This window comes from Dromiciops gliroides, chromosome 4 (assembly GCF_019393635.1).
Source record: "Dromiciops gliroides isolate mDroGli1 chromosome 4, mDroGli1.pri, whole genome shotgun sequence".
Lineage (NCBI taxonomy): Eukaryota > Metazoa > Chordata > Mammalia > Microbiotheria > Microbiotheriidae > Dromiciops > Dromiciops gliroides.
In genome coordinates, this window is record NC_057864.1 from 495,425,729 (window position 1) to 495,453,589 (window position 27,861).

The 27,861-nt window shown below is 56.5% G+C and overlaps 1 protein-coding gene across 4 annotated transcripts; it reads left to right on the top strand.

Moving 5' to 3' along the window:
• Window positions 1-1,123: 1,123 nt before the first annotated feature.
• Window positions 1,124-27,718, top strand: SLC19A1 (solute carrier family 19 member 1). Of its 4 annotated transcripts, none has more exons than XM_044005278.1 (7): window positions 1,232-1,370; window positions 13,809-14,001; window positions 21,146-21,920; window positions 22,004-22,196; window positions 23,193-23,334; window positions 25,415-25,621; window positions 25,785-27,718. In XM_044005278.1, exons 2-6 carry the CDS (start codon window positions 13,828-13,830, stop codon window positions 25,607-25,609), a joined length of 1,479 nt encoding a protein of 492 aa, XP_043861213.1. In that variant the 5' UTR covers window positions 1,232-1,370; window positions 13,809-13,827; the 3' UTR covers window positions 25,610-25,621; window positions 25,785-27,718. The 4 variants fall into 4 exon arrangements, with proteins under 4 accessions (XP_043861215.1, XP_043861213.1, XP_043861214.1 ...); XM_044005279.1 differs by having other exon boundaries at window positions 27,281-27,718; XM_044005277.1 differs by having other exon boundaries at window positions 25,415-27,718.
• Window positions 27,719-27,861: the final 143 nt, after the last annotated feature.

Here is a 27,861-nt window from a genome sequence, read left to right on the forward strand (position 1 = left end):
GTTCGTCCATCACTAGGGATAAAAGGACAAGAGTACACACTCTTCAAGCGCACAGAGGAAGCAAAATTCTTTGTAAATTTCTGATTGCATCTAAGTGATTATTTAATATATGAAGTACATATTGGTGGGTGTTCAGTCATCTTTAAGGTTTTCTTGACAAACATACTCTAAGGTCTACCATTTTCTACTCCAGCTCACTTTACAGATGAGGAAACTGAGGCAAACGGGGTGCAGTGCCTTGTCCAGAGACCCGAGCCGGGAAGTGTCCGAGGCCGGATTGGAATCCAGGTCTTCCCGAGACCAGGTCCGGAGCTCTATCCACTGCACCACCGAGCTGCCCCCCAAGCTAGCAATAGACATTTATTAGGCACTGACTACGTGCCAGGCACAAGTGACAGTCCCTGCCCTAGGAGCTCCTAGTCTAACGGGGAGCCAGCATGCAAAAAACTCCACACCAACAAGATGGCCACAGCCTCAGAGGAAGGGTGATCAGGCGTCTGCAAGGCTTCCTGGGCGCTCATAGGAAGCCCAGAGGCCAGGGCAGACTGACGCTACTGGGAGGGGCCTGAGTTCAAGTCCCGCCTTGGCCATTTCCCTTCTGTCAGTCCATGCGCGCTTCTCCGAGCTTCCCTGGTGAGCGAAGTCTCCGGGGCCCAGGGGAGAGGGGGCCGGGGACGCTCCGATGACACTGCAGGTCCCCCTTCTGGGCCAAGCTCCCAGAGGAGGAGGAGAAGGGCACGCCTTCTCCTCGCCCCCTTGGGGCTGTGCAGGTGTGCCCCCCGCCCCCGCCCAACACTTCTCCCCCCACCACGCGGCCCATGGGCTCCTGGGGGCGGGGCCCGACACACAGTAGGCATCCTCTAGATACAGGCCGACCCCAGAAGAAAGCGTGGCGGGAGCCCAGTACACCTGGGCGGGGGACGGGACCAGGAGGGGCTGGGTGCTTGGGCAGGGCCGGGGGCGGGCCTTGCCAGGCTCCCGCTCGCAGCAGGCCCCGCCTCCCAAGCCGCGCCGCCCCCTGGGCCTTGTAGTCCCGGTAGCTCCCGGCACGCACTCGAGTCTGGGAGTCCAGAACTATAAGTCCCAGAAAGCCATAGTCCTCGCCCCCGCCCCCCTCCCGCTCTGGAGCTCCCCCCAGCCGGCCCAGCCAGGCCTGGTCCGGCCCAGCCCACTGTCCGCAGTCCGGTCCGGCCCAGCCCTGTGTCCGCAGTCCGGTCCTGGCCAGCACAGTGTCCTCAGTCCGGTTGCTGCTCCCGCCGCTGCCTCTCCCGCTGCCGGTGCCCGTGCTGGTGCCACCGCAGGGGCTGCCGGGGCTGCCCCACACCGCGCGCTACATCCCAGGACTTTGGTGCTGCGGGCTCGTGACTCAGGTACGGGGGCTCCCCCTCCCATCTCTGCCCAGTCCAGGGTCCGCGGTGGGGGGGGGGGAGGGGAAGAAGGGGACTGTGCACCTGGGGTCCGAGCCTGCCAGCACACGTGTGTGCCCACCTGTGGTGCGGCGCGAGGAGCCCGCGGGATCCTGAAGCCGTGGCTGCGGGCTTGGGTCCGGACCAGGTAGGGGTCGAAGAGAAATTGGGGGGGTGCAGGGGGTACTCCTGGCACCGCGCCTGGCACCACGCCTGGCATCGTGCCCGTACACGTGGGTTTGCCACGTGGGGCCCCTTAGAGAAGGCCCCAGATAGGAAAGAGGTGGGGTAGACCGACATCCCCCCCCACCCCCGCCCATTTTACAGAAAAGGAAACTAAGGCCTGAAGAGGGGAGGGTCCTTGCCCAGAGACACGCAGGGGTTAAGGATTTGGCCCCGGGTTGCCAGGCTCCCCACAGGGCCCGGGCGGGGGCCACACAGTGAGCCAGTGGCATCTAGGATGCCTGTGCTAGTGAGGGCAGCAGAGCTCCCAGGAGCAGAGATGGGATGGACCCAGCCTGGCTGAAAGACCTCCCAGGGCCCCTGGCTCCATTCCTGGCCCTGTGATCCCTCTAGTGGCCAAGCCTCTGTCCCAGTTAAACGGACACAAGGTCACCCCCATGTGCACATGCACACCCATATGTGTGCACATACACACCCATGCATCCAGGATGCACGTGTGCACACCTGCACTGGGGGCCCCACTGCACCAGGCATTTAGCCCAAGCCCCTGTCTCCTCCCTCAAGGGTCCCCACTGTGTGTGAGGCAGCTGGCCATGAGGCTCCTAGCCTGGCCACAGCATCCTGGGTCAGCCCACCTCTGCCACTCACCCACTTGAGCCCCCAGGGCAGGACAGCTGCTCCCAAAGTACTGAAGGTGACCGTCCTTGCTGTGTGATCCTGGGCAAGCCCTCACCCCCTCTGGGTTCTTTGTTTTTTAGCCCGTAAAGTGTGAGAGTTGAACTAGCCCCTGCCGGCTCTAAATCAGTCTAAAAAGTTTCCTCTGGGTGTGGGTGTGGGTGCGTGTGCATGTGCGGGTGTGTGAACCTGCTCTGGGTAAGAGTGCACACACGTGCATGCACCCCCACCCCCACCCCCCCCACACACGCACAGCACAGCCCTCAGCGGATCTCCATCACTCCATTGGCTTTCCATTGGAGATACACTGACCAAAAAGAGACAAGCCTATGCCTGCCCTCGGGAAGCTTCCTTCTTACTTGAACAGACCAATGACGTTGTGATGATGGGTTGTCTGTACAGTGTGTGCCTCTGGGGCTGATCAGCCTGCTCTGAGCTTGGAAAGCTCTGGCATGCGTTAGGCTCAGAGAGAGAGAGGCAGAGGAGAAACCTGTGGGGGCCGGGCTGGGCTGTCTCAGCCTCCCGATGTCAATGCCCGGTCTGGGCCCAGGCGGGCTCACCAACAGCTCCCCTTAGGCAGTGTCCCCTGCAGCAGCCTGGGCTGCCCTCCTAAGATCGCTGCCCAGTCTAGACTCAGGAAACACATCGTGAACAGACCCCCACAAGAGGCAGCTTGGGGGTGGGGGGCTGGCCCTGGGCTCCAGCAGGTCTGGGCTCCAGGCCTGCAGCTTGGATGAGTGACCCTGACTGATCCCTTCAGACTACAGGGTCCTGGAGGGCAAGCCTGGCAGGGCCCTAGAGCCATGCTGGTTGACATGACAAGTGCTCAGGGCCTCTGTCACTGGTGGGGAAGGTGGAGGCCTCCCTGCAGCCCAGTCTGCCTATTTGGGATCATGACCTAGACCAGGGACATCCCAGGACCGGTCACAGAAGGGAGAGAGGCAGTGGCCATGGCAGCAGCAGCTTGTTCTGAGGGAAGAAGGCTAGAATTCACCACCCAGGGGGTCTCTGGCCTGCCCTGTCCCCCTCCTTAGTTCCTTCATTGTCCTGGGGGATGATGGCAGTGATGCTTCAGGGCAGGGGGATGCAGCAGGAGAGAATAGTGGAGGCGTGGCCCTCACCTCTCCTGCCAGTCCTGTTGGGCAGGGTTCTGGCCCACAGCAGGCCTTGGTGGGGGGGGGGGCAGGCCCTGGGAGGAGCAGGCCCTGGGGGGGTGTTTCAGCTGGGTGCTGCCCAGAGGCAGGAGCCCACTTCAGGCGAAGCCTGTTCTCTTCCCAGAATCCAAAGCCCCAATGTTGGGCGACTCCTCTGGCCTTCCTCCCAGTGGGGCTGTCCTGCCTAGGGCTCTCCCTTCAGCTGGCACATGGCTCATGCATCCGAGAGAGAGAGAGTGCCCATTCTGGCCCCAGGCACCTCTGTGTGGCTTCAGGCAGGACCCTTCCTCACGGATGCCTGATGAAGCCCAAAGGATGGCTTCCTTCTCAGAATCAGGTTTTTAAGTGAATAAACCAGGTTCTGTGAGAGGGCAACAGAAACCACTTATACCAAAACACACTGAGCAAAATATCTTTCCCATCCAATGGTGAAGCCCTCAGTAGATGGTCCGGCAGGGAACTCGAATCTGCTTACTGCAGTGACTTTGGGAGTTCTCTTCATTCCTGTTTGTGCTGAGGAGAGCTTAGCAGGACCCCAGTGGAAACTCACAGAGCTGGCCTCTGACCCCTGGGGGCCCTCAGAGGAGGAAGCACCTGCTGGCTGTGGAGGTGCTGTCCCCATCCCTGGTGCCTCACAGGGGCCTCCCACACAGATAGGCCAGAAGCACGGGCACCCCATCTAAGGGAGAGGCAGCAAGCCCGCAAGTCCAGGACAAGTAGGAAATGATGAACAGGGAGGCATTGGAATGCACAGGGCTTCCTGGAGGAGGCGGCATCTTAGCAGGGACTTAAAGGAAGCTAAGGAGGGAGAGTGTTCCTGGCCTGGGGATGGCTGGGGCAAAGATACAGAGGTAGGAAATAGAGTTCCAAGTGTGAGGGAGTGAGAAGACCAATTGGAGCTTTGCAAACCTTAAAGTGCTACAGGAAAGGGGGGAGGGAGGGAGGGAGGAAGGAAAGGAGGGAGGGGGGAGGAAAAAAGGAAAGAAGGATCATATATTAAGAGATTAATAGATACTAAGCTCTTGTGATGCAAACTGGGACAGTCAGTCTCTGCCCTCACAATTACATCCTAGGAGGGGGAGATAACACTTGGAGGGGGGGGGGGCTGCCACAGGGCAGATGGCCTGACCTCTTCTTCCCACCCTCCCTTCCCTCTCCCCTTCAGAGGCCAGCAAGCAGTTTGACATAGGTTATACATTACGATCATGTTAAAAATATTTCCACATTAATCAGAACAAAAGGAAAAAATGCAAGAGAACATAAATAGCAGAGACAAAAAGCAACAACAAAAGTGAAAATAGTTTGCTTCAATCTGCATTCATAATTCAGTTCTTTTTCTGAATGTGGAGAGCATTTTCCACCATGAGTCCTTTGACATTTTCTTGGATCACTGTATTGCTGAGAAGAGCTAAGTCTAGCACAGTCATCACACAATGTTGCTGTTACTGTGTACAATGTTCTCTTGGTTCTGCTCATCTCAGTCAGCATCAGTTCATGTAAATCTTTCCAGGTTTCTCTGAACTCCTCCTGCTCATCATTTCTTACAGCACAATAGTATTCCATTACATTCATATACCACAACTTGTTCAGCCATTCCCTAATTGATGGGCATCCCCTCAATTTCCAATTCTTTGCTCCCACAAAAAGAGCTGCTATACATATTTTTGTCCATGTGGGTCCTTTTCCCTTTTCTATGATCTCTTTGGGGTTCAGATCTAGTGGTGGTATTGCTGGGCCAAAGGTTATGCCCAGCCCCATACCCCTTTTGGCACTGTTCCAAATTGGTGTGCCCAGTTTTAAAGTCTTTTGGGCATGGTTCCAAACTGCTCTCCAGAAGGACTGGATGAGTTCACAGCTCCACCAACAGTGCATGAGTGTGCCAATTTTCCCATATCTTCTCCATGGCCTCCCCCCTAGGCTCCTGCTGCAGCTCGGGGTCTCTCCATAGCTCCCCCGCCAAAGAAGGGTGTTGTAGGATTTGAGACAGGACCTGGGCTTGAATCCTGTCCTTGCTATGAGATAGCAAGGCAGAATGATCAGCATAGCTAACATTTCTGCAGCGCCAGGTAGGCTACTGAGGGCTTTACAGATATTCTCCCCCTTCATCTTTTTTGTTTGTTTGTTTTTTGTTTTTTGGGGGTTTTTTGGCGCGAGGCAATGAGGGTTAAGTGACTTGCCCAGGGTCACACAGCTAGTAGGTGTCAAGTGTCTGAGGCTGGATTTGAACTCAGGTCCTCCTGAATCTAAAGCCATTGCTTTATGCCACTGTGCCACCTAGCTGCCCCCTCCCTTCATCTTTTGATCCTCCACACAACCCTTCGAGGCAGGTGCAGTGGCACCTGGCAGAGATGAGATGACTTGCCCAGGGTTGAACAGTTAGGGAGTGTCTGAGGCTGGATTTGAACTCAGAGCCTTCTGACTCCAGGCCCAGCATACTGCCCCATGTACCCCACATGCCTCCCTCAGGGGCCTGGGGCTACTGACTGGGCTTGTCCACAGTGAAAGCTCTGACCTACAGCAGGAATTCCCCAGAGGCACAGCCCCCTGGTGGTGGGAAAGGAGGAAGACGCCCCCCAAGGCCTTCTGTCCACCCTCTCCTGCCCTCTGCTGGTCAGCATCCCCCAAGGCTACAAGGAGGTCCTGCCCCCAGTGCGAGGTCATCCCTCAGACCAGGCCAGGCTTGGAAGCCCCAGCCCTCCTCCCTCCATCCTCCTGCCCCCTTCCCTCCTCCTCTTCCTTCTCTCCTTGGCCTCCTTCCCCCCCCCTTCTCTCCCAGTCTCCCTGCTCCCCCATCCCACTCCTCCTCATCTCCTCCTCCCCCTCCCCCTCCTTTCCCTTTCTTATTTTCCTCTTCTTCCCACTCCTCTTCCTCCCCTTCCTCCTCTACATCTCCCTCTTCCCCTCCCTCTCTTTCTCCTCTCCTTCTCCCTTCCCCCTCCTCTTCCTCCTCTACAGCTCCCTCCTCCCCCTTTCTCTCCTCTTCTTTCTCCTCTCCCCATCCTTCTCCCCCTTTTCCCCTTCCCCTCCTCTCCCTCTCTTCTTCCTCCTCTTGCTCTCCTCATTTTCCTCCCTCCCCCTCCCCCTCCTCCACCTCCTCTTCCTCCTGCAGACTCGGCTGGGGGTGGGAGAGCTGCCCCCACCTGTTACAGATGAGGGGACAGGGCAGGGCAGGGCCTTTGGCTCATGCTCAGTGACAGGGATTCTTGCCATGTCTAAACTCCAGCTTTGTGCTGGTTCCTTGCTTAGTAGGGTCCTGCACACAGTAGGTGCATACTTACCACACTCTGTACTGGCCATTTCAAGGCCTGGTTATTGGTATTTAAACTGAGGTTCTGGGCCCCCTGCTGAGTGTTTCCGGGCCCTGCTTCTCCCCAGCTCGCCAGAGAGGCCAGGCCAGATCACAGCTGTCTGCTTGGGCAGCTCCTGGGGGCGGGGGCTGGGGAGCTTGAGTTGAATTCTGATGGAGACACTTCAAAATGGGGAAGGCTGGGAGCAGAGCCTGAGGCTGCCAGCCAGGCCTGGCCACAGATGGGGGTGGGGCCACCTGCCTTGGTCTCTCCTTTTTAAGTCAGACAGAACCATCCGGAAGCTGGGCAGCCAGCACAGTGGGCCCTGAGCCCAGCAAGGCCCCCACACTGGCCGCTGTGGGGAACAAGGTGTTCTGTTGCTGGGGCCGTGCCCTGCTGGAGGTGCCATCTTTGAGGGGAAAGGGCTCGAGGCCTTGAGCTCCAGGGCTTAACGGCTGACCCTGAGCCTCCTTCCTAAAGGCCACCTTGGAGTGCAGAGTCTGAGGGCATGGGGAGGAATCCCTGGTCAGTTGTGTGCCCGTGGATACATCCCTTCTCGGTGCCTCAGTTTCCCCACCTGAAGGAGAGAGTTGGGCGGATGGTCTCGAAGGTGCCTTTCGGCTCCAAGTCTGCGGCCAGTGGAGTGACCCCCTCTGGCCACCCCACTGCCGGGCTTTCTCCTCCAGCCCCTCTCTGCTCATATGTCACCTGCAGTGGGTCTTAGGTCTCTCCAGGGATGGAGTGGACACTGAGTCCGGGCTCTGCCCCTAAGCCCCAGGAGCTAAGCTCTGGCCTCAGCCTGGTTCCAGCCGTGGGGAAGGCAATGGAGGTGAGTCAGTCTGGGCACCCAGCCAAGGTGTCGGGTTACTGCTGGGGAGAGGCCCAGCTCTGGACTCTGGCCTTGCCCTGCTCCCCTCAGGCCTGACACATTCTGGCTGCGGTCTTTCCCTCCCTGTCCCATGCTAAGCCCCGGCTGACCTCACCCACCCCCTTCTCCAGAGGCTAATGGCTGGGCTGGCCATCCCAGGGGTGTGAGAAGGGACAAAGATTGCTCTGCTCAGCCTGTCCCGTGGGGAAGAAATCTGAGGCGGAGGTCCTGGGCTCCAGCGCAGAGTAGGTGCGCAGGTGGGGGAGGGATGCACCGAGCAGGGAGATCTGCCGAGGAAGGGGCCTCCTGCCACCTGCCCTGGTATAGCAGACACACTCGCTGTCTGCCAGTCATGGGCAGACTGAGCCATGCAGCACCCCAGACTCAGTTTCTTCCATTGTAAAATGGGAATCACAGCCCTTCCCTCCCATTCAGGGTCCCCTGTAGAAGTGCCTGCTCCTGTCAATCAGCACAGCCACAATCATGAGCCCAGGAGACGGTAAGCTTCCTGGGGGCAGGGCCTGGTCCTTCCTGTCCTGTTTGTGCTCATGCTTGCCTGGCCCAGCTCCTCTAATCAGTGCCCGAGGGAGGGAGGGAGAAAGGAGGAAGGAAGGGAGGAAGGGAGGGAGGGAAAAAGGAAGGAAAGAAAGAAGGAAGGGAGAGAGGAGGGAAGAAGGAAGGAAAAGAGGAAAGAAGGGAGGGAAGGAGAGGAAGGAAGGGAGGGAGAAAGGAAAAGAAGAAAGGAAAAGAGAAAAGAAGGGAGAGAGGAAGGAGGGAGGAAGGAAGGAAGGAAGGAAGGAAGGAAGGAAGGAAGGAAGGAAGGAAGGAAGGAAGGAAGGAAGGAAGGAAGGAAGGGAGGGAGGGAGGGAGGGAGGGAGGGAAGGGAGGGAGGGAGGGAAGGAAGGAAGGAGGAGGGAGGAAGGGAGGGAGGGAGGGAGGGAGGGAGGGAGGAAGGAAGGAGGAGGGAGGGAGGGAGGGAGGGAGGGAAGGAAGGAAGGAAGGAAGGAAGGAAGGAAGGAAGGAAGGAAGGAAGGAAGGAAGGAAGGAAGGAAGGAAGGAAGGAAGGAAGGAAGGAAGGAAGGAAGGAAGGAAGGAAGGAGAAGGAGGGAGGGAGGCAGGCAGGCATGAGGAAGGGAGGTCAGCCTTGGGGAGGGGAGGAGATGCTCCCACAAGGCAGCAGCATCTCTCAAACCCCATAGTTGGGCCGTGGCTCAGGGTTGGGCCACACAGAATGTGACACAGACACAAAATGTGCTCACTAGATGTGAAGGAGGATGGAGCAGCCATGTGGGGAAGTGAGGAGAATATGGATTTAAAGTCTGAGGACCTGGGTTCAAAATATGCCTATGTCACATGCTTCCTGTGTAGCCTTCCCCTCTCTTCAGCTCTACTGCGTGGCCTCCAAGGTCCCTGAGTCTCTGATCCTGGGGACTGAGGCAGGCTCTGACCAGGGGAACAAGGAATATGAGCCCCACACACACCTTGGACCAGGCAGAGCTATGTCAGGAGATGACAGAAGGCCCAGCTGGGGGAACATTGATCAGGGCGTGCAGGTTTCCATCCTAGGAGGCCAGATTGACAGAGTCCTAGGAAGACTCGGAGAAGGTGGGCACGATTGCTTCGGGGGCAGTGCTCATTGTTAGCGTGGGTTTGTGTGGGGCTGCGTCTCAGGCTGCAGGAGCCCTGGTCTACACGCTCCTCCCTCCTGTTCCTCTCCTTCGGGTCAGGCCAGCGGGCTCCAGGAAACTTACTCAAAGTATCTCCAGTCTGTGTAGTCAAGACCAAAGGTCAGGACAGGTTGTTCTTGGGCACGCGAGCCCAGCAGCGCCCACCCGCCTTGTCTGGCAGATCAGAGGAGGAAAGGGGTGTGTGGGTGCTTCTTAGAGGAGAGGCCCCCTACGCGTCCCTCAGCCTGGGAGCCTGACCAGCATGGGAAGGAGCAGCCCCTCTGGGAAAGGGTCAACAAGATCTGGGCACCTCAGGAGTGCCCATCATCTTGCAGAGGAAGCAGTAGGCGACTTGCCCCGAATCGCACAGGAAGTGAATGGCAAAGTCAGGATTTGAATCTGGGGCCTCCCTCCCCAGCTTTGACAGTCATCCCCATCCCATGCTGCTGCCAAGAGATGCTGCATGACTTCCTCAGGGTGCACACTCTCAGATGCCTGGGCCCATCTTTAGGCCTGTCCTCCAGGCTGTGCCAGCTGCGGGGATCTGCCAGTGTTCTGGGGAGGCCCGGGAAGGCAGGGAGGATACCCCAAAGGAGCACTGGCTGCCCGAAAGAAAGGCAGCAACTCACTTGAGCACGATGTCTTAAGGTTTGGAGAGGTTCTCTCATGAGCTGGTGTGTGAGGAGGAGACTGAGGATCAGATCAGCTAAGGGACCTGCCCTCAGGCACACGGCCCCCAAACTCGAACCCCAGGCTCTTACCCCTGCACCCTGATTCTGGAGCCCCATCCTAGAAGGACTGAGGGCCCCCAGGAGGCTCCCGTCTGTGCAGCCACAGCCATTGGCCTCTGGGTAGCTCCTGGGGTCTTTTAGGCTTGACCTGGCACAGGAAGCCTGTGGTTGGTCCTCCCTGTGGGCCCCCACAGGGTTGGACACCAGAGGATGGTCAGGAGAGAAGCAGCCCTGCCTGGCAGGCCTTAGTCTCCCCAACTCCAGGGTGGGGTTCTCAGCACTGCATCACTGGGAGCTGTCAGAGGTCACTCAACCCACAAGAGACCAGTTTAGCCCTTTCCACGATAAATCATGACCAGTCACGGACACACAGCTGGCCTTCCTGGTAGGAGAATGCACTCCTTAGATGCAAGTCTTCACCTGATGGAGGTTTCCTCTGTGGGAGAGGATGGGAAGGTGGTCAGTCGCTTAACCTTCCTCTGCCTCAGTTTCCTCCTCTGTAAAGTGAGGCACTTGGACTCTCAGGGCAGACACTCCACTCTGGCTCCTCTTGAGTCTACACTATGCCTTGTCTTGGTGTGCGCACCCGTCATGTGAGCCATTGGTGTTCAGTCACCAGGTGGGGGCCGTGGGGGCACCTCTGCCTGGGAGTTCTGGGATTCCCTCTTTGTGGGCCGAACAGAGGAACATTCCCAGCATCCCCTCTTATTGTCAAGGTTGGCTGTTTCCTCTTGTTCCTAACGAGGGTGGGAGGCTGCCCATTTTGGAGAATTCCCAGAGCCTTGAGTGAGCAAAGCGGTATGTGCTATGCGGTTCCATGGTCAAGTCAAGGAGCACTTATGAAGCACTTGCTGTATGCTGGGGATACATAAAGGCATTCTTAGTCTGAACATCAATGAGGGAGTGTGTGTGTGTGTGTGTGTATGTGTTATGTGTGCCTATGTATGTATGTGTTTGTCACAAGCACAGCACCCACTAGCCTGTGTGGCTGTGAACCCAAAGTGAGGGGTTGGCAATGTGCTTCGCTCAGCCTCAGAACATATCAGGAGGGTGGGGTCATTTGGGGGAGGCGCAGGCACGGAGGGGCCGCCTTCCCCTGCTCCTGCTCCCTTGGCACAGCGGTCCTGGGATGGCCCCTCCCCCCAGACCATGGTGAACCACCAGTCGCTGGTGCTGAGTCCTGGGAGGAGTGCCGAGGCTTCCGAGTCATTTGACCACATCTTGACATGACATTTGGTCCTAGCCAGGTTTCCCTTTGTCTGTTCATCACGTGCCAGGGCTGCCCGGGCCAGTGAAGATGCCGGGGACAAGCCTCAGACCTAGGAAGGCTTTCTCGCCATCGTTGGTGGAGGGCAGTGACGCCTTGGTTCCCCCAGACTGTGGCTCCACAGCCTGGCTTTGGGGAGCAGAGAGGGCCTCAGATGGCATGGGAGAAGGAGGAGAGGCCTGTTTGGCCAAGTTCCCAGGGTGTGGCCCTCCCCTCCCCTTTGCCCTGGGGAGCACCACAGTGACTCGGGCTGGGAGTCCCTGGCAGAGCCTTTCTGGAGGCCATGGGGACCCGGGGAGGCACCGGAGGCGGGGCTGAGCCTTGGCACTCATACCCGGGGCTGAAATTGGCCAGCCTGAATTCTGGCCCTCTATGCATGCTGAGCCCGTGTGATGTGTCCGGTCCCCAAAGGGAGCCTGAGAACGATGAAGATCAGAGCATGGTCTTTTCTTGCGGGGGTGTCCCCTCGGTCTGGGAGCTTTCTCGGGGGCTACAGCCTCAGCCCTTGTCTTCTCTCCTCCCCCTCAAGGGAACTCTGTAAAGGCAGCCTTGTGTGGGGCGTTTATGCCATGTGCTTAGCCCTGAGCTGGGGCTCCCTGCCCCTGCACAGTCGGCAGCCAGCTTCCATGGAGCCTGATTCCTGGTCTGTGCACACCACATGGGCAGATGGGGGAGAGGGGAGGGCTGGCCTCAGGGGGGCCTCAAGGGTAAGAAAGGCAGTGAGGAGAGGGCAGTCAGAGGACCTGCGTTCAAAGCCTGCCCCATCCCTCTATGGGCCTCAGTCTCCTACCCTGTAGAATGAAGGTTAGGTTAGTTGGCCCCTGGAGTCCCCTCCAGCCCAAAGTCCACATGCTTGGTGATAACCACTTGGCCATATGACCCGGGACTTGAATCTAGCTCTGCTCCTTCCTTGTGGCATCAACTCGGGCAAATCTCCCCTGCCCTGACGCAGTTTTCCTTTCTGAAGTAGATCAGCCTCTAGACCCAGCACCTGTGAGCAGCGGACCTGGGTGGGTCTGGCCTAGAAAAGACGCCTCTTTCCAAATTCTCTGGAGCCCCTGTAGTTGTTGCCGCTTCTGTGAATGAAGTACCTGTGTCAGCGCCATTCAGAGGACCATGAAAAATCATAAAGAAAAATGGGATGGAGATCTCCACCCTCCTTGAGACCTTGATGGGCTGCTGGGTAGCAGATACGGCCCAGGAAAGATCTGAGAATGGTGGGGAGAGATATGAAGAATCTGGTAGAGCATTCCCAGTGTGGGAGAGCGGTCCACTTGTGGCCATGGGAACACCACAGGTGGTGGACCAGAGGGCCACAGGGTGATCATGGAAAGCTCTTTCAGGAAAGTGGTGGGGAAGACAGAAGGGGGATCTGCACCCTGCAGAAGGCAAGGGCTTCAGGAAGGAGGAGAGGCCCTGGGAGTCTGGGATGCTTTGTAGGTGTTTAGCAGAGAAGGGAGTGTTCAGATGATAGCTTGAGAGGGTGGTGAGGCCAAGAGAGTTGTGTGTGTTTCTGTGTGTCTGTGTGAGTGTGTCTGTGATTGTGTTAGTGTGTGTTTGTGTGAGTGTGTGGGTGTGTGTCTCAGGCACGCCTGCTTGTCACTTCTGCACAGAAAATGGGAAGGGGAAGAGAACAAGTATTTACATAGCATCTACTGTGTGCCAGGCATCTGCTAAGTAAGTGCTTTTATAAACATGATCTCAATCAATCCTCATCATAACCACATATTACAGGTGAAGAAACTGAGGCAAACAGAATTCCCAAGGTCGTACAGCTAAGTGTCCGAAGCCAGGTTTGCACTCGGGTCTTCCTGACTCTAGGCCCAGTGCTCTGCAGTAATAGTTAGGGTTTTTTTTTTTAATTCTAAGTTTTTCTCTCCTCCACTGAGAAGACAAGAAATGCAACGCCACCATACACAATGTAGTTGTGCAGAACATCTCCTCATTAGCCCTGTTGTGAAAAAGGGAAATAATGAGAAGAGGGTCAGCTTTGCTCTCTGCTCAGAGTCCAGCTGAGCTCTGGAGGTGGCTCCCATTTTTTCATCCATCTGAGCAGTGAGTGTCTCCTGGCTGATGTTGCTACAATGTTGCAGTTGTGGGATACATTGTTTCCAGGATTCCAAGCCGACCTAGGCTGGGACTGCCCTGTCATGTGCCCTGAGGCTCAGGCAAACAGAGATTACTGACCTTTCTCTTTCTAAACATGCCCCATGTTTTCCTTCCCCGGGGTCTTTGTTCCCCCTTCAGCCTATCAAATTCCTGACCGTCCTTTCAAGTCTCACCCAAGGTCACCTCCACCTCAAATCTTTCTTGATCCTCCTAGTTGGGACTCCCCCATGCCACCGCCTTCTCCCCACACGGCCTCTCAGCTCCAGTCCCCAATGGCGCGCTCTCCTTCCTCCCTTCCCCTCTGCTGGCCTTTCTTTGCAGCAGGTGACCCAGGGAGGGGCTACTCTGAGCCCTCCACCCTCCTCTTTGCTGAGCCTGCCAGCTCTTCAGCTGACTGGAGACGGGATGGCCAGAGCTCAGGACTGATCCTGTCCTTGTTCTGTTTCTTCTGGCCCCCACAGGAAGCCAGCCTGAGATGCCATGGCCCCCACCACAGCAGACATGGAGAGGCCAGGGGCTCCAGCCCCTGAGAAGTCTTGGAGGTTCCTGGTTTTCTACCTCTGCTTTTATGGCTTCATGACTCAGATGAGGCCTGGGGAGAGCTTCATCACGCCCTTCCTCCTGGGCCCAGACAAGAACATCACCCAAGAGCAGGCAAGTTCAGGGGCATCACTGCAGACCTCTGGGGAGGCTCCCCTCCAGGCCCCCACACAGCTCTGGGACACCCCTGGGCCCCCCATCCCCCTTGGGCTTGTCTCTTGCTTGAAGCTGGTTGTTAGCCCCCCTACCCCAGACCTGCCCTAAGCAATGGCTCCCATTTTGTAAAGTCTCCCTCTGGTCCCTCGGGGCTCCCCTTTCCAGTTCCTGTCATATAAAGTACAGGCTGTGGTGGGAGAAAGAGCCTAGATTGGGGGCCAGGACCTGGCTATGAATCCCTGCTCTGGCACAACAGCAGGGGCAACCCTGGCAGTGCCCCTTGATGAGCCTGTCCCACTGTAGACCTGTGACTTCAGAAGTATCCTCCAGTCCCTCAGTTTCCTCATCTGTAGAAGGAGGGTCCCTGCTCTCGGTCTGTGGCCTGTATCACCGGTTCTCTTGCTGTCTTGGTGAGCCCATGTCTCTAAGGGCGTTCTCTGAGAAGATCCTCTTGGGCATTTGGTGGGGAAGTCAAACAAAATCACATTTACAGAGACTCCCTACAAAGCTTTTCTTTGTGTCTGTGGGAGGATGTTGTAGATGCCCACTTATTGACATAGATGCCCCTATCCCCTGTCTCCCTGCTGGAAGGTGAGCTCCCTGAGAGCAGGGGCCCTGGGGGGGGGGGCCTCTGGCTCATCCCCAGCAGGGGCACTGGGTTTGGCTCATTGTAAGTGCTTAGCAAATTTGGCCTGTCCTTCAGAGGAGGGGACAGCTGTCCGGAGCCCCTCCTGTGGCATTTGTTACCTAGGAGGGTCAGGCAGAGGCATGGGGGGAGGCAGGGGAGCACAGAAGTAGCCTCCATTCTGCAGAGGTCAGGGAGAGAGGGCTTGGGCACCAGCCCCAGCTCAGGGCCTAGGTCCTGGCTGACCAAGACAAATCACTTTCTCAGGATTATGTGGCCTCCCCCTTCAAATGGGGGGACTGGATTAGGGGGCCTTTAAGGAGGGCCCTCCTGGTAGGCATCACGGCCTCCCTCAGTGGGCCTCAGTTTCTCCCTCTGTGCACTGAGGGGTTGGATCAGATGACTGCAGAGGTTTCTGCCGGCCCTTGGCCCAATCCTGCAGCCCTGTACACACACATGTGGACTGTTGGGCAGCCAGGTAGGAGGAAGTGGGTGAGTCCAGCCCCTGGGGCTCTGGGACCCCGTGAAAACTCCTTCCCCGAGGTAGAGCCCTCAGCCTGGCTCCCAGCCTGGCCCCCAGCTGGCTTGAGGCTCTGGGTGAGAGTTCTCCCACCTGCTTCCAAACCCTTTCAGACTTTGGAATCATCCCCAGCCCTGTGCCTATGTGCCTCAGCCATGGAGATGGCTGGAAGCAGGCTGCTTTTCCCCCAGGAGCCAGGCTTGTCTCTACTCTCTGAGAGTGGCTCAGGGGCAGGGAGGGCAGGAATGTTTGCCCTGCTGGGGCCCTGCAGGGAGCTGGGAGACAAAGTACAGGCAGCCCTAATACCGATAAACCCTTGGCTGCTTAGTCACCCAGCGGGATGGAGCTGGGAAATTTCCCCTTTACTCAGCAAGAATCAGCCTGCCCTGACACGTTGGTGCTAAAAGAAAATCCATCTCAGAGACCAGTGTGCTCACTCCTTGCTGGCCACTAAGCTGCCTGCAGTTGGGCAAATGGGAAGAGGCTGTGGTGGAAACTGGCCCTCGTCCTGAGCCCCAGAGCCTGACCAAGAAGCCCCTCCACCCACCCTTAGCAGCCAGAAGATCTCCCTGGGAGCCCTCCACCTCCTTGTCAGCCTGGAGACAGTTCTGCCCCTGAATCTGCCTACTCCCTGAGGCCTCCCCTCATACTCCTGCTTCTGCCTTTTAAGGGGGCCAAGCAAGCCTAGCCCGGACCCGCTCCCCCTACAGGAGGCCCTTCCGAACCCCCAGCACGGAGCTTTCTCCTCTCCAGACCACACAACCGGCTCCCTCAGCTGGTCCTCACTGGTCATCGATCAAGGCACACGGGTCCTTCCCCCTTGTCCCTCCTCAGCGTCATTGCTTCCAAGTTGGTGTCTGGACCCAAACATGCTGCCCCAGGCAGGATCTGCCCAGGGCCAAGTGCAGCCAGACCAGACACGGTCTGTCTTTTCCTAGACACTCTTGCCCTTGCAAGGTCTCATTAGAAATTCAGTTCATTGCAAAGGACCCATTCAAGCATTCGGACTGGGAGATGTCCGGGACGATGCTGCTGGGGTCAGAGTTCTGAGTTCAAATGTGACATCAGCCACTTCCTAGCTTCGCTCATCACTTCACCCCTCTGCCTCAGTTTCCTCATCTAAGAAATGCCTCCTTGCAGGGTTGTTGTGAGGGTCCATTGAGATACTATTTGTATGGTGCTCAGCTCAGGGCCTGGCAGGTGCTTAGTAAATCGTCCCTGTGCCAGCACAGTCAAGGGAGACAGCACAGACACAGTTTGACCCCATGGTGACAGAGCCATTTAGGAGGAGGCACCGCAGCCAAGGGCTCAGGCCGCTGAGCCTCCAGGAGCCCCGGAACCTGCCAGCGTTCTGACCGATGCCTCCCCTGGGCTCAGCCTCCAGCAGAAGACTGGGCCAGACCTTGAAGGTCGGGCATGTGCTGAGGCGAGAGGCCTCCCAACAACAAAGGAACAGAGCTCAGCCTCCCCAGAGCCCAGGGCGGGCTGGAGAGGACCGTTCCAGGCTCAGGGTGATCATTGATGTCATGGAAGTCCCAGCTGGGACTGAGGCAGGCCCCGACCAGTGAGAGTGGAACACAACTGAGCACCCCCCTGCAGGTTATTCCTCCTCCCACCTCCCCTGCCTGCCTCCAGTGCCTGGCCAACATCCAGGAAACAGCCTGCTGGACTTGTACTTTAATGGGGCACGTGTGAGTCTCCCCCATTGGAAGGTCAGCGCCTTGCCTGCAGGCACTGTTTGCTTCTCTCTCTATATCCCCAACCAGTGCCTGGCTTAGGAGAGCTGCTTGATAACTGTTGACTGACTGCTGGATTGATTTCTTGGTTCCCCTCGGGTGACAGTGCTCTGACAGTTATCTGAGTACACCCCGCCCCCAATACAACAGAAGCTCTGTGAGGGATCACTGAGGACGGTAAGGGCCTCAGAGCTCATCTGGCTCCATCCTTTCGTTTCCAGGGAATCGAGGTGCTTGGGCACAGAGTAGGGCACAGAGAGCTGACTGATTAGCTGGCCCCAGGCCTAGCAGAGCTGCTGTTTCAGAACCAAGGCCAGCGCCTCCTTCTGTGGCACCACCCCCTGGGCTATTGAAGACCTGTTGGCTGTGGGCTCCAGCGATCCCTGTGTCCTCAGCGGAGGCCGATTTGGCTAATCTTAGCCCTTGCTGTGTCGTGGCCCCCTCGGGCAGGGGGTCTGGCAAAACCAGCAGCCAGCAGAGCTGTAAAGGAAGCAATGGGATTGAAATGCAGGGATCTCCACATTTTCAAAGGCAGGCCCACAGGCCCACATTCAGAACCTCCACATTGGACAATCCCTCTGGCTCCCAGGCTCGGAGGCTACGAGAATGACTCCCACCGAGTCATGTTGGGGAACCGACACATGTGTGTCCCAGACACACATGTGCCACAATCACCTTGGCCTGACTCTGAACTCTGGCTGCCATCTTGGGTGGCATCTCTACACCTGCTTTCTAATTCTCAAATGTCCTGAGAGTCCCTACCTCGTCCAGACTGAACTCCCAGGGGCAGGAAATGGCAGCAGATGCTGAATGGGGAAGGAAGCTGGGCCATGGGAGGGCTGCTTCAGCAAGGGCCTTCCCAAGCCCAAGACACTCGAATTTTCTGAGAACCACATAGGCCCTTCTGGGTTGGCTTTGGCTTCCCAGAACAAGTGCAGGCCCCAGCCATTGAGTCCCCAGGCTAGATGTGGGTTCTGGCCTCAGTTTTGTGCCCTGGGGCCCAGGGAAGGGGGCAGGTGGGGCGCCTCATCAGGTCTTGGTAACTACTGGTCTCATCACCTTCCTAGTCAGCGACCTGCCACCTCCTCTTCTAGCCTGGATCACTGCTTATCTCCCTGACTGTACTCCCTCAGCCCCATAATCCACTGCTCCCCACCCCCAAAGCCTACAGTAGCTGCCATACCTCAAGTCCAGGAACCTAGTCCCCATTTTCAGAGTCCCCCATCCCCTGCCTGTGCATCCACCCTTCTTTCCACTGTCCAGTATGTTGGGTGTGGTGACTGCTGAGCCCTCCCAGCCATCCCTGTCCTTCTGAGTCCTTCCTTCTTGGCCCCAGCCTTCTCAGGGGAGGGGAAGGGGGGAGATCATTAGCCTTTCGGTCCTTCTCTTCACAGGTGCTGTGGCCTCCAGCCTTGAGCCCCTTCCTCCCCAGCAGCCCCTCGGCTCTGGTGGATTAGTGAGTTGGGTGCCCTCCCTGGCTGCCAGTTCCCATTCAGCCTCTCTGGGGAATAGCAGTCTCCCTGGGATTGTTCTGGCCTAGACCAAGGGACTGGCCCTGTGGAGAGGAAGGGTTTCTACAGTGGAGCTGTCCACATGACCTCAGGGGTCATCTGCTAGGGGGTCCAAACCCCTTACAAAGAAGGCATCTGAGGGTTCAGTGAATAAAGCCCTGAGTCCAACCCCAGATACTTCCTAGCTCTGTGACCCTGAGCAAGTTGCCCCCTGAGCTTCAGTTTCCTCATCTCTAAAATAGAAATGATAGTGTCCCCTATGGTGCAGGGTTGCTGAAAGAATCAAATGCCACAGCAACTGTAAAGCACTTTGCAAACATCAAGGACTATACAAATCCAGCCCCCACCATCACCCTCGCCCTCACCACCCCCATCATCACTGCTGTTATTTTGGAAGAGAGCTACCAATCACCAAGCAATCCAACAGCGCCCTGTAAACAGCAGCAAGGCAGCTATAGCCATTCATTGGCAGCTCCTGCCGGCAGGCCTCGCACCTGGGACCCCCAGGCCAGGGGACCGAACCCCCGAACCCCTCTCTGCTAACCCTGGATGAGGAGGGCCATGGGATTTCCTGGGGCCTCTGACTGTTTCCCTGCAGTCAGTGAGAAGTGGCCTGGGGTGCTCGTGGAGCTGGCTATGGGCTCAATCCTGCCCACTGCCAACTCTCACTTCCCGGACCTTTGCCAAGGCTAGCCACGGGGCCAGCGGGCACCCAGACCAGGGCAGCCCTTCTTCCTGGGCATTGTCTCCATGACAGACAGCCTGCCCCCTCCCTGCAGCTCTCCCTTCAACTGCCAAGTGTGGCAAAGGTCCCTGCCTTGGGTTTCCACTTCCTGTACAGCCTGTGGGCCCCATTGGCCAGCAGCTAGTGGGGCTTCTTTCGCTGGGTACTCACTCATGACCTTTGTCTTCTTCCTGTTTGTATTCCTTTGGTCCATGGAAACACACAGCACCCTCAGCCTCCAGAGATGAGCAATAGTCCTGTCCTGGAGGCCCATCTGCAGAGGTCATCTGTGTGACCTGTTCAGGTCCCCTGGAGGCAAGAACTGACTTGTCCCCTTAATTATCCCAGTTGACAGACAAATCGAGAAGGGAGGGGGGCCTTGCCTTGGGATATAGATCTGATGAAGGTTGGGGGGCCCGTGGAATCCTGGTTTTCCTGACCACTGGTCCTCCTGTCCCTGTGAGACCCACCTTCAATGCCTGTGTGCCTGTTACTGCCTCTCCTCAACCTCCATGCCCACCAAAGGCATTGTGCTGCCCTCCTGGGTCAGACTGCATCCCTTTACACGGGGCAGACCGGGACGTCCCAGCTCTGAAGCTGGGTCCCCCGTGACTTCACTGCCCTCAGGCTGCTGACTGGCACAGATGGATAGTCTTCAATGGGTCACTGCCACCAAGAGATGTCTTGGCTTTCTTCTGCTCAGTGTGGACCCCTTTGGTTCAGAAGCTTTTTTGCCCTGAAACAGGGGGCTGACCCTCTTAACAAAGAATAAGAAGAATTAAGCAAGACTTCATTAAGATGAAGGGCCTGGGGGCAGCTAGGTGGTGCAGTGGATAGAGCACTGGCCCTGGAGTCCGGAGGACCTGAGTTCAAATCCAGCCTCGGACACTTAACACTTACTAGCTATGTGACTCTGGGCAAGTCACTTAACCCCAATTGCCTCACAAAAAAAAATGAAGGGCCTGGCTCTGGGTCTGACCACATCCATAGTCCTCTCCTTATGTCAAGGAAAGTGGCAGGTGCAAAGATGAGTTGATGATGAGCACCCTGGAACCCCCTGTTTCAACTTCCCCCACAGAATTAAAGTTAGAGACTTGGGGGAGGGTCTCAAGATCTCCCATAAGGAGCCCTCACCAGCTCACTTCCTCCCTCTTCACCTCCCACAACCACAGGAAGCCCAAGGAACCTAGCAAAGCCCCAGGGCTCAGAGACAATGAAGTCTGTTTGTGCTGCCCATCCAAGGCCTGGCTTCGATTTTCTTAAGAAGTTCTGGGCTGGCCTTGAGAGCAAAGTACCCAGAACACTCAGCTGCTACCGGACTGAGGCAGGGGGTTTGGGATGGGGGAAAAGTCACCCTATGCATGCCTTGATTTCAGAGCATAAGCAGCATCAGCTCAAGCTGGACTCTGGCCTGCCCTGGATGTGGTGGACTGAGGCTCAGCCCCCTTGAGGGACAGGACCCCTGGGTGTCTGGACCAGAACAACAGAGGGGTAGAGGCTGGGGTGGGGGTCTGGCTGAGAACCTCTGTGCCCAGCTGGGTCTGGGGACACTGCTGCCTGGCTCTGAGGGCCCCCAGCCGTGTGCCCCTTTGTCTTCCCACTAACCCCAGAGAGTAATAGAAGGAGAGCTTGATGGGGAGGCAGGAGACCAGAGGGAGCCGGCCCTTTGGGCCGGAGTATTTCACTCCACCGTGCCTGGGCAGGGGGTTCTGGCCTCTGGGGTCTTGGGTTTCTCCAGGGAAGGAGAGAAGGCAACCCCCCTCAGCCCTCCCTTGTTCTTCCTTTAGCACGTGGCCTCGAATACCTTGTGGGGAATGAGGCCAAAAACGTGGCCACGTGTGGTTCCCACCGTCCCTGCTCGTTATCCCGGCCGGTCCAGAGGCGCCCCCTGCCCGTGATCAGCAGCTGGGCGCTGGGAATCCCGAGTGGGCTGGTGAGGGCTCCGGTCCCCGGCGCCCCCAGTCACCAGCTCGACTTGTCTTCCAGGTCACCAACGAGATCACACCCGTCCTGACCTACTCCTACATGGTGGTCCTGGTGCCCATCTTCCTGCTCACAGACTACCTGCGCTACAAGCCGGTGCTGGTCCTGCAGAGCCTGAGTTACCTCTCCGCGTGGCTGTTGCTCATCTTCGGCACCGACGTCCTTGCCATGCAATTCATGGAGTTCTTCTATGGTATCACCATGGCTGCCCGCGTGGCCTATTCCTCTTACATCTTCTCCCTCATCAGCCCTGCGCGCTACCAGCGGATGGCGAGCTACTCGCGCTCATCTGTGCTCATGGGCGTTTTCACCAGCTCTGTGCTGGGGCAGATCTGTGTCACTGTGGGCAAGGTCCCCTTTGCCACCCTCAACTCCATCTCCCTGGGCTTCATGGCCTTTGGGCTGGTGCTGGCTCTCTTCTTGAAGCGGCCCAGGCGGAGCCTCTTCTTCAACCGCCCCCGAGAGCCCGTGTGCAATGGCGCCTCACCCTCAGAACTGGACCAGATGAACCCAGGCAAGGCGAAGCCCCCAGAGGGCAAGGCCAAGTGGTCACTTCTGGCCGTCTGCAGGGACTCGACGCTGGTGCGGATGCTGATGGAGCTCGGGGCCATCGTCCGCGTGCCACAGCTGCGCCTCTGGTCCCTCTGGTGGGTGCTCAATTTCACCGGATACTACCTGATCATATATTACGTCCACATTTTGTGGAGTGAGGTGAATCCCACCACGGACAGCTCCAAGGTCTACAACGGGGGCGTGGATGCCGCCTCGACTTTGCTGGGTACAAGCCCGTTTTCCGTTGCCTCCCCCCCTCAATGGTGCCCAGGAGGCGCCGGCCCTGAGTAACCTGTCCTGTCTCCCCAGGGGCGATCACCTCCTTTGCTGCGGGCTTTGCGAAGATCCGCTGGGCGTTGTGGTCAGAGTTGGTGATCGGGAGCGTCACCGTGCTTCAGGCCGGGCTCGTCCTGCTCATGTACACCACCAGTAACATCTGGGTTTGCTATGTGTCCCTGGTGCTATTCAGAGGATTCCATCAGTTCCTCGTGCCCATTGCCACGTAAGTCTCCACACATGGTCCCCTGGCAGGGCCGTGGTTGGGACAGGAAGCCCTGGGGCCAGACCCCAGAGAAGGACAAGGAAACAAGGCAGAGAGGAAGGAGCCCCGGATTCCAATCCCACCTGTAGGTCACTCACCACTACCCCTGTGGCCTCTAGTAAGGCCAGTCTTCCCAGCTGTAAAATGGGTGTCTGGAGACCCTTGGAGCTCTGACCCTGCGACCATGTGATCATCTGCAGGAGCCCTCTAAGGGCCATCATGTGGAAGGGGAGGGGCCATAAGCCATAGGGCAGGGCCAGGAGACCTGGCAGAGAGGCCAAGCTGGAGGGCATCCTGGGAAAGGTCTAAGGTCGCAGAGTGGGGTTGGGGCTCACTCCCTCACTCTGCATCCCAGGCACCTCCCACTCCTCCACAGGGTCTCTCAGCGGCTGAGGTCAGCAAAGCTTTCCTCACCTTATCAGACCTGGGGGGTGGGGGTGGGCTCTCTACCGGGGGAGGGGAGGGCTCTCCTCTTGAGGTCTTCATGCTGAGACTGGAGAACACTGGTTCCAGACCTGGCCTCATAGATAAAGGGCAGGTCTCAGAGTTAGCAAGACCTGGGTTCAAATCCTGCCTCTGACACTTTTTGTGTGACCCTGGGCAATTCTACAACTATAAATCACAGATGAGTCACTGATCAGCCCTGGTGAAGAGACTTAACCCCCGGGGGTTCTCCATGGATAGGATCAGTGTTATCCCCACCTGGTGCAATGTTGGCAACATGAGAATCATTCTCCTATTTTGTGAAAGTGGGGCTTAGGTTAGGTGATTGGCCCAGAGCCACCCAGCTGGTAAGTGGTAAAGCAGCCACTTGACTGTGTGGCTCCTGACCCCAGACCAGGGTCCCATAGGACTCCCATATTTTCTGCCACTAAAGTGTCTCCCACCTAGACCCAGGCACGAGTTTTAGGGCTTCCCTCTGTCTTTTAAAGTGACGGCTGATATCTTTCTGCCAAGTTTCCAGATCGCCTCATCCCTAACCAAAGAGCTGTGCGCCCTGGTGTTTGGGGTCAACACCTTCCTTGCCACCATCCTGAAGACCATTGTGACAGTTGTTGTGGCAGACAAGAGGGGCCTCGGGCTCCCTGTCCGCTCTCAGGTATGCAATGACAAATAGGAGCTCCTTCGATCCTCACAAAAACCCAGACAGGCTGTGGTGACATGACTGGCCCAGGGTCACATAGCTGTTAAGTGTCTAGAGCCAGATCTGAACTCAGGTCCTCCTGACCCTGGGCCTGGCACGCTAACCACTGTGCCACTGAACTGTCCTTAGTAAACAAACTCCTCTGACTTTTAAAGCCCTTCAGAAACTGGTCCCTCTGTAACTTTTCTTTACCCACATTTCCTCCCTTCCTGGCCTGCTCTCTGTTCCTTATACACATCCCTCCATTTCCCATCTCTGTGCCTTTGTACAAGGCATCCCCACACCTGCAGTGCACCCCGTTCTTATCTCCACCTAAAGTACCTCAATTCCTTCCAGATGGAGCTCAGGCACTACCTTCTGCACGAAGCCTTCGTTATCGTCCCAACTGCTCCTGGCCTCTCTCCTTAATGTGTGTGTGTGTGTGTGTGTGTGTGTGTGTGTGTGTGTGTGTGTGTGTGTGTGTGGTGAGGTGTGATCCCAGCACCACACCCACCTTCCACTTTCTTTTTTTCTTGCCTGACTCACCCCAAACTATACTCACACTATCAAGTCAGGAGATTTTCCTGGGTGGGAATGGGAGAGACAGATACGACCACTCTGTCACTCCATACTTACTCTCAGGGCCCTAATGGTAACCCTGCTGTAGAAGAAATACACATATACAGTTAAAACTGTAGTTATTAAAGCCCCTATTGAGGCCTCCCATTCACACAAATCAGTAACAATGATACTAGTAACTCTTAAATAGGCAACATTTACTAGATTAGGAGACAAGAATAGCAGTTACTCAATAAAAGGCAAAAGCAGAAATAATCAAACCGTAACAGTTTCCCCACAAACCTAGATCCCACCCTCCCACCGAGGCAATCCCTGTGGTGGGGAGAGTGGGCCCACCTTACGAAAACTTAGCAGTGAGACCCCTAAGCATTGTGCCTGGGTCACAGCCCGCAGCTAGACTGTAGGGCTCTTTAGGAAATAGTCTCCCCACGACCACCCCATTTCCGTTTCCCAGTGAGACTCTTCTGAGAAGCTGCTTTAATCTCTGGCTGGATAAGGCCACTTTTCTTCTACTGTCAGGCCATGGATGCAGCGTTAGGCAAACAACAACTTGAATTTGGAGCTCTGCTGATTCCCAGGTTTGCTCGGGCAGGCAACCTGATCTTTGGTAACAAGCTCTTAAGCAAAGCTCGTCGGGATTGCCCCTGGGGAGTGTGCGAGGGTGCTTCCTTTGATCTATGATGACTACAAAGGTCTTACTTCTTTTCAGCTGTAGGGGGCATGAGAGAACAAAGCTGTCTTTGCCTGCCAGTTCGTCCCTCGGAGCAGGGTGCTGCTTATCAAATCAGCTCCCTGCACCCACCCCAGAGCCTGTGTCTGGTGTTCAGCTCCTGGCTGCTTTCTGACTTGATTTTTGATGTCTTGGCTTCTCAGGCTGGCTTTTTATGTCTCACGCCAGGGCTTCCTTGTATGTCATGCTCACCTCTATCTTGGATTGAGAAATTCCCAATCCACATTTTTGCCAAACATGACACAAGTCGTTAATTGGCCCTAATTCATAGTCCCCCAAAGAGCTCTTGGATTCTGAGTTTCCCAACAATAAACTTCTAATGATTTGTCCGGAAGCGCTTTGCCTCTGAGAGGCAGACGTTCATTCTTGGCCCCTCTGAACTCTGCCCCTCTCCCAAGCATTTTGTTCTGAGAGGCAGTTTTTCTCTTAGGCTCTCTGGACTGTGTTCTCCAGAAATTCTCTTTTTTTTCTCCCAAATGCGTCTTTTTCTGTGGGTCTCACATAAATGTTCTTGTTCTTTCCCTTATATGAGAAGGGAGAAGCACCTAATCTGTCCATATCTAGATGGTCCTTGTCCACTCTGCTCCTGGAGAGCAGATGTTATTTCCTTCTCTATACCTGCGTTCCCAGCATCTAACACAGTCTCTGGCACTAGCTAGTGCATAATAATTGTTCATTCAGTGATTGATGACTGACTGATTAATGGCCAGAACTGGATTCATGCTCTCCCCTGCTCTTCTCTCCTAGTTCCGCGTCTACTTTGGCTATTTCACGGTGCTGGCCGTGGCCTATTTCTCAGGAGCTGTGTACACGGCCATGAGGCACTGTCGGCAGAGCCGGCTCCAGAGCATCCCCTTGGCGAATGAGTTGAGGAGCCCCACAGAGATGGCAGAGAAGAGGCCGAGTTCAGAGGATGATGGCATCACTGGTGTCCGGGATTGATGGGAGATGCTGGTGGGTGGAAAGACAGTCGCACACACTCAGCACTGGCTCGGCACTAGGTGGGAGCAAAGCCCACCACCCAACTCTCCCTCCCATCCCATATCTGTGGGCTCTGTGCGGCCTTGTCTCTTCCACCATGTCCAGCATTGAATGTGCTTGCTTTGGCTGGGTCTAGGTTCATGGTACGAGCCCCTGGGGAAACCGAGGCTGGGAGCACAGCCCGCTCCAAGTCCTTGGATCTTGTTGTCAATCACGGACAACTCATTCTTCTCCATTGGGGTAAGAAAGAATTATTACCTAGACCACAAAATGATGCCACCCAGGCCTCAGCTACTGGGCTCAATGAGCTTTGATACCACGTTGAGAAGCGGCTGGACGAACTGCCCGAGGCCCTGTCCTAACCTATGACCAGACAGCTGAGCCGATCCTGAGACAGCTGCAATAGGCACCGCCCCTGCCCCCGGCCACACATACATGTACACACACAGCACACTCACGTGCATATACTCATACACACATGCACACTCGTGTGTGCACATGTGCACACGCACACCCATGTTTCCTCACTGAACACCTTAGAGGTGAAGATCACTCCCCCAGAAGGTGAGCTCTCCTCACACGCTTACACACCAGTGGGATTTCCCATAAATAATGGTGACCCTTCAGAAGTGCAGCGTTCCACCTGTCTCCCTGCTTGCTCGCCTCACGCTGCCTGCTTCGCTGTGATCCACCATTGCTCAGTGTGGTCACCCCAGAAGGCCCAGTCAGCAACAGACTTCCCAGAAGCCTCACTGTGCCAAAAGTACGTCCTCAGCTCCCCCCATAATGCCCGGCACTGCTGAGGACATGGCCCCTCTCATCTAATTGCTGATTTCAAGCTCTGTCTCAGGCCCGTGTAAAAATGGGCAGGGGGATGCAGCTGCTTCAGACTGGCCCCCCATTCACCTCTGGCCCTGCCCCCCATGCAGCTTGGTGTCCGAGGATCTGGCGGATATCTGGGGATAACTGACCTTGGGGAAGGAGAGGCTGAAGGGCAGTGGTCATGCTGTGTAGACAGCATGGGTCTGCTGGGGTCTGCTGGGGCAGGGAGCAGGCCAGCCTCCATGTCTGTCATTAATGAGTCTGTGCTGTGTCTCTAAGCTGGACTTCACAGTCACAGGAAGCACTCAGGTCCTGCCATCTGCCCAGAGCTTTCCTGAACGTCCGTCCCCTGCACAGTCAGCCACCCTAGGCCATCCCACCCTCTCCCGTTTCCACTTCCCTCCCTGCTGAAGCACTTGTGGGACCAGCTGTCGGTCAGCCTCCCAGGAAATTACTCAGGCCTTCAAGAAAGCTGTGAAACCCTCAGGCACTTGTCTTGAAGCAGGGCTGGAGTTTTGCTGTTGAGACTCCCAGGAGACAGTCCTTGACTCCCTCCAGGCATGGTTCTGTGGTCCTGCCTTCCTTGTGGCTATTTCCTTCACTGACATCTTGATGGGTATTGGGCTGGTTGGGTCAACTCTTGGAGCCTCAGTCTCTCCGTTTGTAAAGTGGGTTAATACTGACCTATCTCACAGAAATGTTTGGAGAGTAAAGACAGGCAGCAGAAGGAGACTTGGTCAGACCTCTGGGAAGAAGGGTCATATCTAGACACCTGTCCCCCAACAGTATTATCTCCCCTTTGTCCCACAGGATAGGCAAGAATACAGAATTGGAGTCAGACCTGTGTCTGGATGCTGGCTCTGCCTCTGGTTGCCTTGTGGCTTTGAGCTGGTCACATGCTTCTCTGGGACACCTCAGTTTTCTGCTCTGCAGAAAAAGGAGGAGTCAAGCTAGCTGACCTCTGCTGGCCCTGCCAGCCCTGTCACCATGGTCCTACACAGCCTAGGCAGCAGTAGAAACACAAATCACAGCTGCTTCTGAGCCAAGAAGCCCAGGCCCCTTCCCCACCAGCCTGTTCACCCCACTCCCATTCCCCACCCAGAGGAGGGCTCTCCTCAGAAACACCTCTGGGTCAGGAAGTGTTTTGTTTGGAACCACAAAATGACTCTTTTTCACTCTAGGCTATAAATCTGATTTTGTGATATAAGAGGATTTCTTTTGTGTAATAAACCAGTTCATACACAGAAATGAGTGATGCCTGTTGCTTTGCTCTGAGCTCCTAGCCTAGTGTTGTCTATGGGAGGGGCTGGGGGGTGACAAGAAGTCAGGAGGGGCAAGAACCCTCCCCCATGAAATTCTGAAGATGCAAAGAGAAATGATTCCTACTGGGA